Source organism: Neovison vison, chromosome 4 (genome assembly GCF_020171115.1).
Source record: "Neovison vison isolate M4711 chromosome 4, ASM_NN_V1, whole genome shotgun sequence".
Classification (NCBI taxonomy): Eukaryota; Metazoa; Chordata; class Mammalia; order Carnivora; family Mustelidae; genus Neogale; species Neogale vison.
Window position 1 is genome coordinate 136,185,800 of NC_058094.1, and position 12,593 is coordinate 136,198,392.

Below are 12,593 nucleotides of genomic sequence, written 5' to 3' on the forward strand. Positions count from 1 at the left end.
GGTGACACAGACCCCCGGACAGCGAGTTTGCCTGGGCACCTGTTTTTTTTAAAACTAATAGACTTTATGAAGTTTTAGAGCAGTTGTGGGTTCACGGCAACATTGAGAGGAAGGTAGAGGTTTCCCACAGACCCCCTGCCCGACATTCCACATTACGGTGTCCCCCGCCAAAGGGTACCTTTGTTGCATGAACCTATGTTACATGTCGCTGTCCCCGAGTCTCCACTGGGGCATTTGCTGTCATCAGGGTTCCAGATTGTGGCTGTTTCTAATAGGTGGGCTTTCGTATCCCATCGATGTTTTAATTTGCATTTCCATGATGACACGTGACATGGATCTTCTCTTCTTTGCTGCTTATATGCCTTCTTTGGTGAGATGTCTGTTAAGGTATCTGGTCTGTTTTTTCATTGGGTATTTTTCCTCTTGTTGAATTTTAGAAGCTGTTTGTATATTTTGGAGACCAGTCCTGTATCAGATATGTCTTTTGAAGATATTTTCCCCCAATCTGTGGCTCATCTTCTCATTCTTTTGACATTGTCTTCACAGAGTGGAAATTTTAAATTTTAATGACATCCGGTTTATCTTTTCTTTCTTTCGTGGGTCATGCCTTTGGGGTTGTCTCTAATAAGTTTGTCACCAAATCCACGATGATTTGGATTTTGTTCTGTGTGATCTTCTGGAAGTTTTATACTTTGACATTTTACATTCCAGCCTGTGGCCCACGGCGAGTCAGTGTTTGGGAAAGGTGTGAGGTGTGTGTTAGCGTCCTCCGTGGAAGACCGGATCTCCACTCCATTGTATTATCTTTACTCTTCTGTCGCGGATCAGCTGACTGTACTTACGCGGGTCTATTTCTGGGCCCCCGGTGTTTTCTACTGATCTATTTGTCTGTTCTTTTGCCAGTAACACAGTTGTGACTTCTGGCTTTCCAGTAAATCTTCAAGTCAGGTATTGTCAGTTCTTCAGTCCTGCTTCCCCTTCAAGCATGTGTTGGCTCTTCTTGGTCTTTTGCTTCCATAGAAACTCTAGAATCTGTTGGTCAATGTCCACAAAATAACTTGCTGGGATTTTTATTGGAATTGAATTGTATCTATAGATCAAGTTGGGAAGAACCGCCATCTTGACAAAATTGAGTCTTCTTATCCATGAACATGGATTCTTCTGCCCGTTTATTTAGTTATTTTGTGTTTTTCATCAAAGTTTTACAGTTTTCCTTGTGACTATTTCTTGTACATAATTTTATTAAATTTATACCGAGGTATTTCACCGGGGGCTGCTAATGTACATTGGATTGTGTGTTTAGTTCCAAATTGTGATTGTTTTCTGGTGGGCAGGAAAGGGATTGACGTCTATATTAATCTTGTTTTCTGTATCGTGATGTAAGGACAGTCCCTTGCTCGCTGTTGCCACATTTGATGCAGGCTTCGTGGCCCCAGTGTAGGTGGGCTGTGGATACGGCCAAGGCCACAGGGCTCCTGTGGGCCTGCAGCTGTGAGGGAACCGAGTTCCCGATGATGGACGTTTGCTCTTGGAAAGGTTGGGAAGGGAATGTCAGCATCTGGTTGGATCGATAACGATACCGCGTTATCGGTACCTACCTCACAGCCGTGTGTCAGAGGTCAGTGCGATCTACAGCTCTTTTCTTGTTTCTGCCTCTGTAGGATGCGCATGGTTCTCTCGTGCAGTTTTTCTCTGTGGATCTCCCTGTCACTACGCCTTTTGCTCAGCTAAAATCCATCTCTCTCTCAACGAATAATGGAGTATTGAACTCTTTTCAGACCGTCCTTGAGGGATACGTTCTGTGTGTCCAGGAGCGTGGGCTGTGTCAGCCCTGGGTTCAAATCCAGGCTCTACCACACAGGGTTTGGACCACTCAGCCACGTGGACCTCGACGTGACGATGATAATGATCTCTCCCAACAGCGTGGCTACAAACACCACGCGAATCAGACATTGAAAACCGCCATAGGAGCTGGGACGGGGCACTCACACAAGTTGTTGTGGTGTTATCCCTGCTGTGTTTGCACGGAAAATGCTCTTCCTGGCCCAGGAGACATAGCCCTTCCTGTGGCCACAGTGGGGTGCCCGATGTCTCCAGGCTGCATGTGCTCAGCCTGGGGTTTCACCACCCCCCACATGCCTCGGCGCTCTGCACTTGGCCCAGGAACCTCTTAGACAAGCCCCACTCGCGTTTCTCCCTCAGCTTCTTGGTTACTGTTTTTCCCGGTAAATGTCCAGTTAATAAACGTATCAGTGCATTTGCTAATCGACCTTAGGAACCATTGTGGCCCTCGTGGTTGGATATTACAGCTTCTCCTACTCCGGCTTATCAATGATCTAACTTCGCAGTCTTGTTGAAGAGCGCCTGGCAGGAGCCAGTAGTGTTAGATCACATGCTGTTCTGAAGAATGGCAGATCCCAGGACGTGAGGCGGGCCCCGGAGACCACATGTGAGCCTCTGAGCTGTGCGTTAGCACATGACAGCGCGATGCCTGTGTCCTTTTAAAATTGCATGTTTCTAAGACGTACGCGCAGCTCACTTCATGGGGGACAAGGCAAGGCATGGAATCAGTACACGGATCCATGTCTCGAGTGAGGACAAAACAGCTGCGAGCTCGCAGAGGCCCTGCGGTTGTAGGAAAAAGCGTAGGGAGGCAGTCAGACTGCCCCATCAGCGATCACCTCGAGGGAACTGATTTTTTTCCCCCCAGATTAAATTTTTTTTCTTTAAGATTTTATTTATTTATTTGACAGACAGAGGTTACAAGTAGGCAGAGAGGAGAAGCAGGCTCCCTGACGAGCAAAGAGCCCTATGTGGGGCTCAATCCCAGGACCCCAGGATCATGACCTAAGCTGAAGGCAGAGGCTTTAACCCACTGAGCCACCCAGGCGCCCCCGACCCACATTAAATTTTGTGAGTGTCCTCATTCACCCCAGGGCTTGAATGGTCCTGTGTGGAGCCCCTCGCCGTCTAGCTGAGGGAGCAGCACTCGGGAGCGTGAGCAGACACAGGCAGCCCTGGGTTGGGGGTGGGGTGCACGCTCCCCTCCTCTCCGGTGGCCGAGGGCTTTCTGGGTTATTCCTATCTCTGACTGTTGGCGTTTTGTCTCTTCTTTGGTGGCATTGAAGCCGTCGGATACAGTCCATCCCGAGAAGAAGGGACAGACCTCTTGCCATTTCCCAGAAGTGTTACGCTGTGTCCTTAACTTACCAGATTGTGAAGGATATTTTCTTTATAAAAGCAGTAGAAGTTCTTTAAATTAAGAAAAGGGAAGGCACGCCCGGGTGGCTCAGTCCTTAAGCATCTGCCTTCAGCTCAGGTCATGATCTCAGGGTCCTGGGATCGAGCCCCACATCGGGCTCTTGGCTCAGCAGGGAGCCTGCTTCTCCCTCTCCCTCTGCCTCTGTCTGCTCCCCTCTGCTCATGCTCTCTCTCTGACAAATAAATAAAATCTTGATTTAAAAAAAAAAAAAAAGACTCAGAAGAGAGAGGAAAGGTGAACTGCTCAGAGGCCAGACGCCCTGGAAGTTTTTCCGTATCTCGCTCCGAGTAAGAAGTTCTCCCTTTCATCCACACACCACACAGGTCTCGCAGCTGCACAATGGTCTGTCTTGCTCGTTTGGCTTATTCCTGCTTCTTGATACTAGAAACAACCCTTGGGAGGCTACCTTTCCTCATTATGTCTTTGTCTCTGAATCTTGCATTGCCGTCTTCGGACCCGGGTTCCTGGACGCAGTAGGGCTGAGGGAGGCTGTGTGTCCCTGAGGCTTTGTTTCCTGTGGGTATGACAGGTGCGGCCCCGTTCACAGGAGGCAGCTCTGCTCCACAAGGCGACCCCCACTCCTGGCAGGGCCATCAGGTAGAATTAGACGTTGGGGTCCAGGCTGTGTGGACAAACCCTGGTCACCCTGTGCTCCCCCTCCCCACTGGAGAGCAGGGCTCTGGGATCCGTGTGCTTGGCAGACCCACCCCGGCTGTGGTTTGGCAAGGGACAGCTTCCCTCCTCTGCTCTGAGAAAAGACCCCGTGGCTCTGCCGTCAAGGGTGAGATTCCCCACGCCCCGACTCCTTATTGAAAGGCCACATGTGGTTCCACAAGGGCTGGTGGGAGCCCATTCTTTAGACCCAGGCTGTGCCCATTTTGTGGGATTCACTGCAGTGAGATCAGAATTCCTCGTCTTGATTTTGGAAATGCTCACAGGAATGCTCATGAAATCGAAGGCAGGCCATCCACCCTCCGAAAATCACATGGTCTTGAAGTTTCCAGGCACCCGTCCAGCTCCTGCTCGAACACGCGCACTTTCCTTGTATACTCGTGACGATAGCAGGGACGTGGTTTTATCCTGCTTTCCCATCCGCCTCTCACGTCTTTCTGGCTTTGTGAACAGTTGACATACCATCACTGCACAGGCCTGCGGCACACGTCTAGAGGGTTTGATGATCTAAGTTTCGAGGTGGTCACCTCCAGAGGCTCAGACCGTGTCCATCTTCTCATGCGGATACAATACAAGGAGGAAAGGAAAGAAAGGTTCTCCTTGTGCTGAGAAATCCTAGGACTCACTCTCTTCATGTGTTTCCCGTGAGCCACATGGAGCGTCGGCTGTGGCCGCCACACCCCCCTTTCCCATTTTCTCATCGTACATGCGGCATGACCCCCATCTGCTGGCTGCTCAGTTTTCCCTGGGGGTTCATCGAACCATTCCGTTTTCCTGCTAAGTCAGCACGTGCCTCCAGTATCCCCACCTCTGAGATGGTTGTCCGCCGTGGTTATGGAAGATTTCTCCTTCTGAGTCTTCTTGGAACTGGGACCTATGGGACCCCGAGCCTCCTGATAAAGACAGCCACGTTATCTGGAAGGGCAGTCAGGGATGACCTGGCATTTCATTGGAGCGTGGCGGGCATGGGGCGCTGGGCAGTCACGGTCATAATGAACCAGTATGAGCTCTGTCCTGAGACGACCCGTGTAAACCCCTCAAGTCCAGGGGGCAGCTGGCGTGCGGGTCACCCCCAGCCCTGCCGCTCCCCTCAGGTCGGTACCAACCAGCCGGAGGGAGCAAGTGCTTCTGCGACTCCTGCCCACCCCCCAAGCATCCCTCTGGGTGAGAGCGCACAGATGCGACCTTCTGAAGGTGTGTCTGCTGTGAGGACAGGCACATGGTGTCATCCGCAGGCATCACCTGTGGCTGAGGGTGCGCACCCTCAGCCTGCAGGCCTCACGGTAGAATCCACAGCGCACGCGCGGGAACGTCCGGCGTGTCTCACTGAGCGCGCCCCGTCGACACCGCGGCAGCAGCAGAAGCAGCACAGAGCTGTGGCGGTGTGGACGCCCAGGGGCTGCGAGGCCGGACCGCTTCTCGGGGTCTCCGGGCCACTGTGCCCTCTTCCGCACGGGACAGGTGCAGATGGGCGGAGATGGGCTCCGGAAAGTGCTCTCCACAGCCCGAGATGCAGGGATTGTCCTCAGAGTGCACAGCGTTAGCAGAACCCGGAGGCCCAAAAACGGTCGCATTTGAGATAGGAAGTTCCCTGTCACGGCTGCCTGGCAGCACAGGGCATTTCTGGCTGGTACCGGGGTGCCGTCTCAAGCTGCTCTTGGTGAGGGCAAGGGTGTGGTTCAGGGAACTTTGTAGGGGAAAGCTGGGGTCTCAGAGGAAACTCACTGCTGGTGGCGAGTTCGGGGCTGTGCCCCTAGAGGAAGTGGGGTCCCCCCTGCAGTGAGCATGGCCGGCTCCGTGCAGGGCGGACAGTCTCGCTGAAGACCCCATCCGCCAGCCTCAGGCTGCGTCCTTCCCGAGAGGCTTATTAGAATCTGCTCCTTCCCTTCTCCTGGGCCTTTCCACTTGGGCCTCTGCAGTGGCTCTGATGATAATTCAGTTCTGGTGTTTTTTCCCCGTGACCTCAGTTTGACCCTGGCCGGCATGCTTGTCACACTCAGCAACCCAGGATCAAGGGCAGAGCTCCGCATTCTGATGAACTCGGTGCAGACCCGGGTCTTGCTTCTGAGACCCCCGGGCTTTGAAGATGAGCCGTGATTTGCCACATTTGCCTAGAGGCCAGCAGGGGCTGGACGCTCGCAGGCCACGGACACTCGGGTGGAGCCTGGCGTCCAGCAGGGCAGGCATCATAGGCAGCTGTTTTCTTAGGGGTGGTGGGGGGTGGAAGGGACACATTCTTGATGGCCGGCCAGGTGGGGCCGTGACTCCTGCTGGGAGGGAACGGTAGGCAGAGTCCTGAGCGTCTCAGGTCAGGCCGACCTCACACGCACCCTGAAGTCCCATGTCCGCCTCTGCGTGAGCTGCAGGGGTCTCAGAGGGCCATGGGCTGTTTGTCAAGCCCTGCTCAGACTCGACAGTCGACTTTCCCACCCGCAAGAAGCCCCCAGCCCCATGGCATAGCGGGGATGTGACCCAGACAGGACGGGCCGACCCCAGCCTTCCTCACACAGCCTTTGCTCCAAGTCCCATGCCTCACGCATTGTCCCTGCTGCTCTGGGTGCCGCAGCTTCCAGCTCCATGTGTGGACGCTTCTGTGGAGTGCTGGCCCTCAGGTTTCCCTCCCGCATGTTCCCTGACCGGCGGTGGTGCTGCGGACCCACACCGTCACGGAGGCGGGGAGGGGTCTCCAGCCCCAGTGGGGAGGACGAAGCGGCAGGGACAGCGGGAGGCTCCCGGGATGGGGCCTCCGGGCACGTGTGTCCCACGTCCTGCCCCATCCACATCTGTGGAATCGGGGACCAAGGGCTTTGCCTCTGGTGAACACCTGCTTCCCCGGGTGTCTTCCAGCCTGCAACGTGTGGTACCTGAACTCCGTGGAGATGGAGTCGCTCACCGGCCACCAGGCCATCCAGAAGGCCCTGAGCCTCACCCTCGTGCAGGAGCCGCCTCCCCTGTGCACGGTCGTGCATTTCAAGGTGTCGGCCCAGGGCATCACCCTGACGGACAACCAGAGGAAGTGAGTGTGCCTGGGCCCGGGCTGCGGGTGGGGCTTCTGGGCACCCGGTTGGACCTCCCGCCAGCCTGCACGTCCCCGGGATGTGGCTCTGGACGCGTCCCTCATCGGCACCCCCTGTCCTTCGGGACTTCCCAGGACCTGCACGTAAACCATGGACATTCGGCCCAGGGTCATTCTTCTTGGGAGTCAGTAAAATTGTAATAAAAAAGAAAAGGAGGAAAGGTTTGGACCTTTGAGTGTCTCACCCACACACGAGTATAGTTTTTAAACAGAAAAACCTTTTAACGCGATTCTGTTAAAACACTGGGAGACGGTGGTAGAACCCCCTGTCTTTGGTTCCATGTCATTCCATCTGATTGGAGGTCGTACCGTTTCGACGCTGCTAGGTGTTCCTTCAGTATCTAGATAATGAACCGTAATGTAACCATCAGTGATACATTAACTAACTAACGTTAGTGACAGTTACTCTCAGTCGTTATGATACTAAATGTTCTCTATGTGGCGTTGAAATATGTAGAGAACAATGTTTCGGTGGCTTTCAGCAGAGCTGCTCCTGAGCGGCTTCAACCTAGCAGATGTCCCAGGAACATGGTAGGGCCACAGGCGGGAACATAGTAGGGCCGTCGTCCAAAGGGGGAGCAGAGTCTGGTGCACGGACCACAGCGTGCATGCCCCTCCTCCCAGCAGAGCCCCTGGCCTCAGGATCAAAGGATTTTTGATGCAGTTGTTATTCATGTGTTATGGAAACAGCCCAGTGTGGTTACTGAAAGAGCCAGTCTTCAGCCATAAAGGCAGAGGGATGGCAGGAGTGCCATGGGGCACAAGGCCAGCCCATTGGCTCCAGCCAGCAGGCAGCACTGTCCCCAGGACAGCCCCAACCCGCCCTTCACATCCGCCTCACAGCTAGTCTGTATGTTCACAGTGAGCCGTCTGCTCCATCCCCCTGTCTGACGTGGGCTCCGGTCCCTGCCTGGACACCCTATGCCCAGCAAGGAAGGTTCGCTGGACGTGGTCTGTGGCTGGACACTGTCTGCGGTTCTCGGGCAAGCACAGGAAGGCTGGGCTCCCTGGTTCTCCTCCGGGGCCATGCCAGGGCTCTGGGGTTTGGTCCTAAACCCCACGCAGCCAGCTGGGGCACAGTGTTGCTCTGCTCTGTGCATCCCTCTTGCCAAGAACCAACATTTCCAATGCCACTCAGCCCCACATCCCGTCTGCCCATTTCTGACCGGCGTCTGTGTGTTCTTCTCTCCAAGTAATCGAGTCACCCTCCGCCCGACTCTCCTCCTGGGGAGCCTGCATCGTGCGTCACTGTCCATTTCTGACCAGCGTCTCTGTGTTCTTCTCTCCAAGTAATCGAGTCACCCTCCGCCCGACTCTCCTTCTGGGGCGCCTGCATCGTGCGTCACTGTCCCCCTCCCGCCCACTAATAGAACCGTGTCCCCCTGCCCTGTCCCGACAGGCTCTTCTTCCGGAGGCACTACCCCGTGAGCAGCGTGATTTTCTGTGCGTTGGACCCACAGGACAGGAAGTAAGATAATCTCTGTTTTTATCAAGCAGCGCGCGTGCGTCCTTTGCCTGTTAAGCGAATAAAGACGTTAACGTAACTCTTCCTCTCCTTTCTGTCTGCGAGGTGGATCACGGATGGACCCTGCTCCAGGTGGGTTCCCGGACGCCGGCGCCCTCCCCGGCACGGACCAAAGTACATGACCTTACTGAGTTCCTGCAAGGGTTTCCCATAGGGAAATGAGAGAATTGTGCCAGCGCGTGCATGGCTTAAACACAGGGAAGCGCGTCCTTCTGTAGGAAGGGCCTCCTGGGGTTTGCTTTCCCGCTCGCTCCTCCCTGAGGCGCACAGTTCCCCGGGGCTGCAGCGTGGAGCCAGTCGCACGGCTTTTTGGGCCCTTCGGGGCAGGAGCGGACGGCAGGTGCACAAGTCGGGGTAGAGGAAGGACGTCCCTTGTGAGCGACAGTGACCCTGTGCTCAGCGTTTTGTAGACGCAGGGGGAACATGGTTTCCGCTGCCCTGGCCCTGCGGCAGGCCAGTCCCGCTGGGCAGCAGTGTTCCTGGAATCTTCCGGAACCTTCCGGAGCTGTCTGCACCCTTCAGGCCGGCTTCCTCCATGTAACCTAAATCCGATTGCCGGGAATCGCTCAAACCACACGGGTCCCACCCTGGCACCCCGTTCACGGTCCTGTTTGTCTCGGGATCTGACAAAGTGCTCAGAGGCTCCGGCTCTGGCATGCGGGACTGGCGGTGTTCCCGTGTGGGGAGTGTGCTACCCCCTCCTAGCTCCTCGAGCCACACCCTCTCATGGCTGGGAAGCCGCGCCTCTGGAACAGATGAATCCCTTGTTTTTCTAAGAGGGAGCAGGGCAAGTTTCCTGGGGACAGCAGAAGTCCCTGTGCAAGGGTCAGGGCTCACGGAGGCTCATTTGGAGAATGGCCCCGATTCCTCTAATAGTTAGACGTGCTGTTCTTTTAAACCATTTCCTTCCTTACCTGTAGTTTGTAACTGGGGTGTAGGAGGTCCAAGGGCAGGAGTGTGGGACATCCAGACAGGGCCTGCGTGCGGCCCTCACCTGAGCCCCCTGTGACCTGATTGCCCTACCCCAGTACCGGAGGGACCTGGCCTCCTCTGGGAGAGTCAGCCCACCAGCTGTGTGGGGACTCTGGGACCCGCCCTGACCTGAGTCTGTGGGATCCTGGCCAGGAGTGGCCTGGGGCAGTGGCCAGGGCGTTGGCTGGGGCTGGGGCAGTGGCTGGGGCAGTGGCCGGCTGTGTGCCTGCCGTACCTGGGGGCTTGAGGGGTGGACAGGTGTGGGCAGTGTCTGGCTGAGTGGCGGTGAGTGGTGAGTAGAGGTTGTGGGGGTGCAGGGGGAGTACACAAAGGTTTGCACCCACTCTCAGACCTTCCGGGACGCTGGCATGCTGACCTCCCACCTTCTCTGTTACAGAGTCTTCGGGTTTGTGGCCCGGAAGCAGGGCAGCGCCACAGACAACGTGTGCCACTTATTCGCAGAGCATGACCCCGAGCAGCCTGCCAGTGCCATTGTCAACTTTGTGTCAAAGGTCATGATTGGCTCCCCTAAGAAGATCTGACCCCTCCCAGCCCGAGACCGCGCGGGGCTGGAGCGTCCGCTGCCGGCATCTGGCCAGCCTGACGTTCCAGCCCCACGAGGGCCGGGGGCTTCTCCTCCGGCTTCACAGACCCGAGGACACACAGCCCCCCGTCTGCTGTCCTTCCCCGAAACATTGCTCGCCAGCACATCTCTGTAGCCAAGCGCTTCCCGGGTGGAGGAAAGTGGGATCCACGCAGCAGGGCCGAGCGAGGACGCGGGTCCCCGTGCCCCTTGCACACCGGCATTGGTGGGAAGGAGCGCATCCGGCCCCTGGACGGCAGCCCTGGGTGACCGGGGGTGCCACCAGCCACGCGGAGGGGCTCCGTCCATCCAGCCCCTGGGGAGGCCTCTCTCCCACGACAGAGACACTAGCTCACCGAGAAGGGGATGCATGTTTGCTGAAGGTCCGTGCAGGTCGGGCCCTCCCAGAAGTCTGGGGGCACGAGCCGGGGGGGGGGCGCTCTGGCTCGAGGACCAGGAACGCCACCTGGTCCCTGGGGAGGGCACTGAGCTGCCCGAGCGCCCCGGCCCAGCGGGCAGTGGTGGCTCCGGCCTCCCGCTCTCGCTCCGGCTCCGAATGGAGTCTTGTCCGTGAGAGGAGAAGGAACATGGACATGAAGTGTCTTTTTGTGTAATTTATATTCTACTTATGCCAAATTATTTATGGTAAATTGCTGGGCAGGATGGGGTCCCGGTGCTGCGAGCTGCCAGGCCGAGCCTGTGTCCACGATCCGGGGCCACGTCCCCGACAGGCCAGCCTCAGCAACCTTGACCTCCCCCAAGCTCACTGGGGGATGGTTCCCGTTTGGCAGGCGGGTGACATCCTTTCTGTGGGGGAAGGTTCCGGAGGGCGGGTCACATTTGGGCAGAGACTCGGCCCTGCTCTCCCAGGCAGTTCTGAGCCCTCTGAGCCAGATGCCTGTCACGCCACAGCTCCTACAGGTACCCCAGGGTGGACCGGGGGCTCGGTCTCCCCCCACATGGCCCGGGCACTCCGTGGCTCTGGGCTCCCAGGAGCTGCCCGCTCTGCCCAAGACCAGCTCTTCAGCCGTCACTCCAGCGGTGCGAACGTGATGTTCTATGTTAAGTGAGTCCGAGACGGATGTGGGGAAGCACAGAGCAGAAAGCCTCACGTTGCGGGGTGTCGGACGCAGGTGAAAGTGGGGGATGCATCCGCCGTCCGGCTCCTCTCTATGCCCCAGACACAAGTGCCTCATTTCTGTGCCAAATGTTTGCCTGGTCTTCACAGACCTCTTCCCTGACAGGTGTCGGTGTGGCTGTGTGGGACACGTTGGCGTCTCCTGGGGACCCTGGGGACCTGGTCCTCAGCAGAGGTGGCTGGCATCTCGGGATTCCGTTCACGGCAGAGATTCGGCCAGAAGGGACCCGAGATGCCGTCCCCAAGACACATCTCATCCCGAGATGGCTTCTACCCAGTTTGACCCAAAGACCGCAGGTCAGGTCCCTCACCCTTCCCATGAAGAGAGGGCTAGTTTAGAAACGGAGTGCGGGTGGGTGACCCGGCCTCCGGGTCCTCCCGCGCAGTCCCCGTCCCGAGCGCTCAAGAAGCCACAGCCCCTCGCTCGTGAGGCGGACCGGCCGCCTGTGGCTTTTCCTGGCCGCGGCCAGGATGTCCGGAAGTCTGCTCCCCGGTTCCTGATGAGCCGGCGTGGCAGGTTTCTTTTCCTGTTACACGTGCGTCATGCGACGCAAGGGGAACCCGGGAACTCAGGGCTCCGACCTCAGGGAGCCCCGCCCCCACCCCCACGCAGGCTCGGGGCCGCTCCGTGGAAGGTGCGTGGCCTCCGGGTGCTGGCGGGCACGGGGTCCTGTCCCGGGGAGCTCCACGGTCCCCACCGCCTCACAGCCAGGGTCCTGTTAGCTCGCTCATTAACCGGTCGCCGTGTCCTCCAGTGTTAACCTGGCGCCGGGGTAAGCCACACCGAATTTAAGGTCTCCGCGTGTACCCTCGGTGTCAAAGACCTCGCGTCTCCTTAGCGGCCTTATTGTTAGTGGGTATTTTTACTTTTCTTATATTGTAAAGAATATATCCAGTATGTAAATGAATGTTCTATAAACCCTTTGTATAGTCGTTTTCTCTGCTTTTCAGATACAGTCTCTATTCAGAGTTTAATAAAATTATCAACGTGGTAAAGCCTCGGGGAGACTGGACTTTGTTGTGTTGGGTAGAAGTGCCCAGAGGGGGTGTGCCTCTGTGAGCTTGTGTGTGTATGTGTGTGCACGCGTGTGCGTACACGTGTTTCAGTGGGAGTTTTATGGAGTGTTGGATTCGGTTATAAATTCACATACGGGGGCGCCTGGGTGGCTCAGTGGGTTAAGCCACTGCCTTCGGCTCAGGTCATGATCCCAGGGTCCTGGGATCCAGCCCTGAATCGGGCTCTCTGCTCAGCAGGGAGCCTGCTTGCCCCTCTCTCTCTCTGCCTGCCTCTCTGCCTGCTTGTGATCTCTGTCAAATAAATAAATTAAAAAATTCTAAAAACTATAAAAAAATATATTCACATAA

At 56.5% G+C, this 12,593-nt stretch overlaps 1 protein-coding gene across 6 annotated transcripts in view; it reads left to right on the forward strand.

The window, feature by feature from the left end:
- Positions 1–12,224, forward strand: part of TNS3 (tensin 3) — a 201,693-nt gene extending 189,469 nt beyond the window's left edge. For 4 of the 6 annotated variants that reach the window (XM_044245712.1, XM_044245714.1, XM_044245715.1 and 1 more), the window contains 4 exons: positions 6,782–6,950; positions 8,410–8,478; positions 8,581–8,607; positions 9,905–12,224. In XM_044245712.1, the coding sequence (XP_044101647.1) occupies positions 6,782–6,950; positions 8,410–8,478; positions 8,581–8,607; positions 9,905–10,049 (410 nt within the window). In that variant the 3' untranslated portion in view covers positions 10,050–12,224. The remainder of the gene's footprint in view (positions 1–6,781; positions 6,951–8,409; positions 8,479–8,580; positions 8,608–9,904) is intronic. The other 2 variants (XR_006384240.1, XM_044245711.1) reach the window with 2 other exon arrangements.
- Positions 12,225–12,593: the final 369 nt, after the last annotated feature.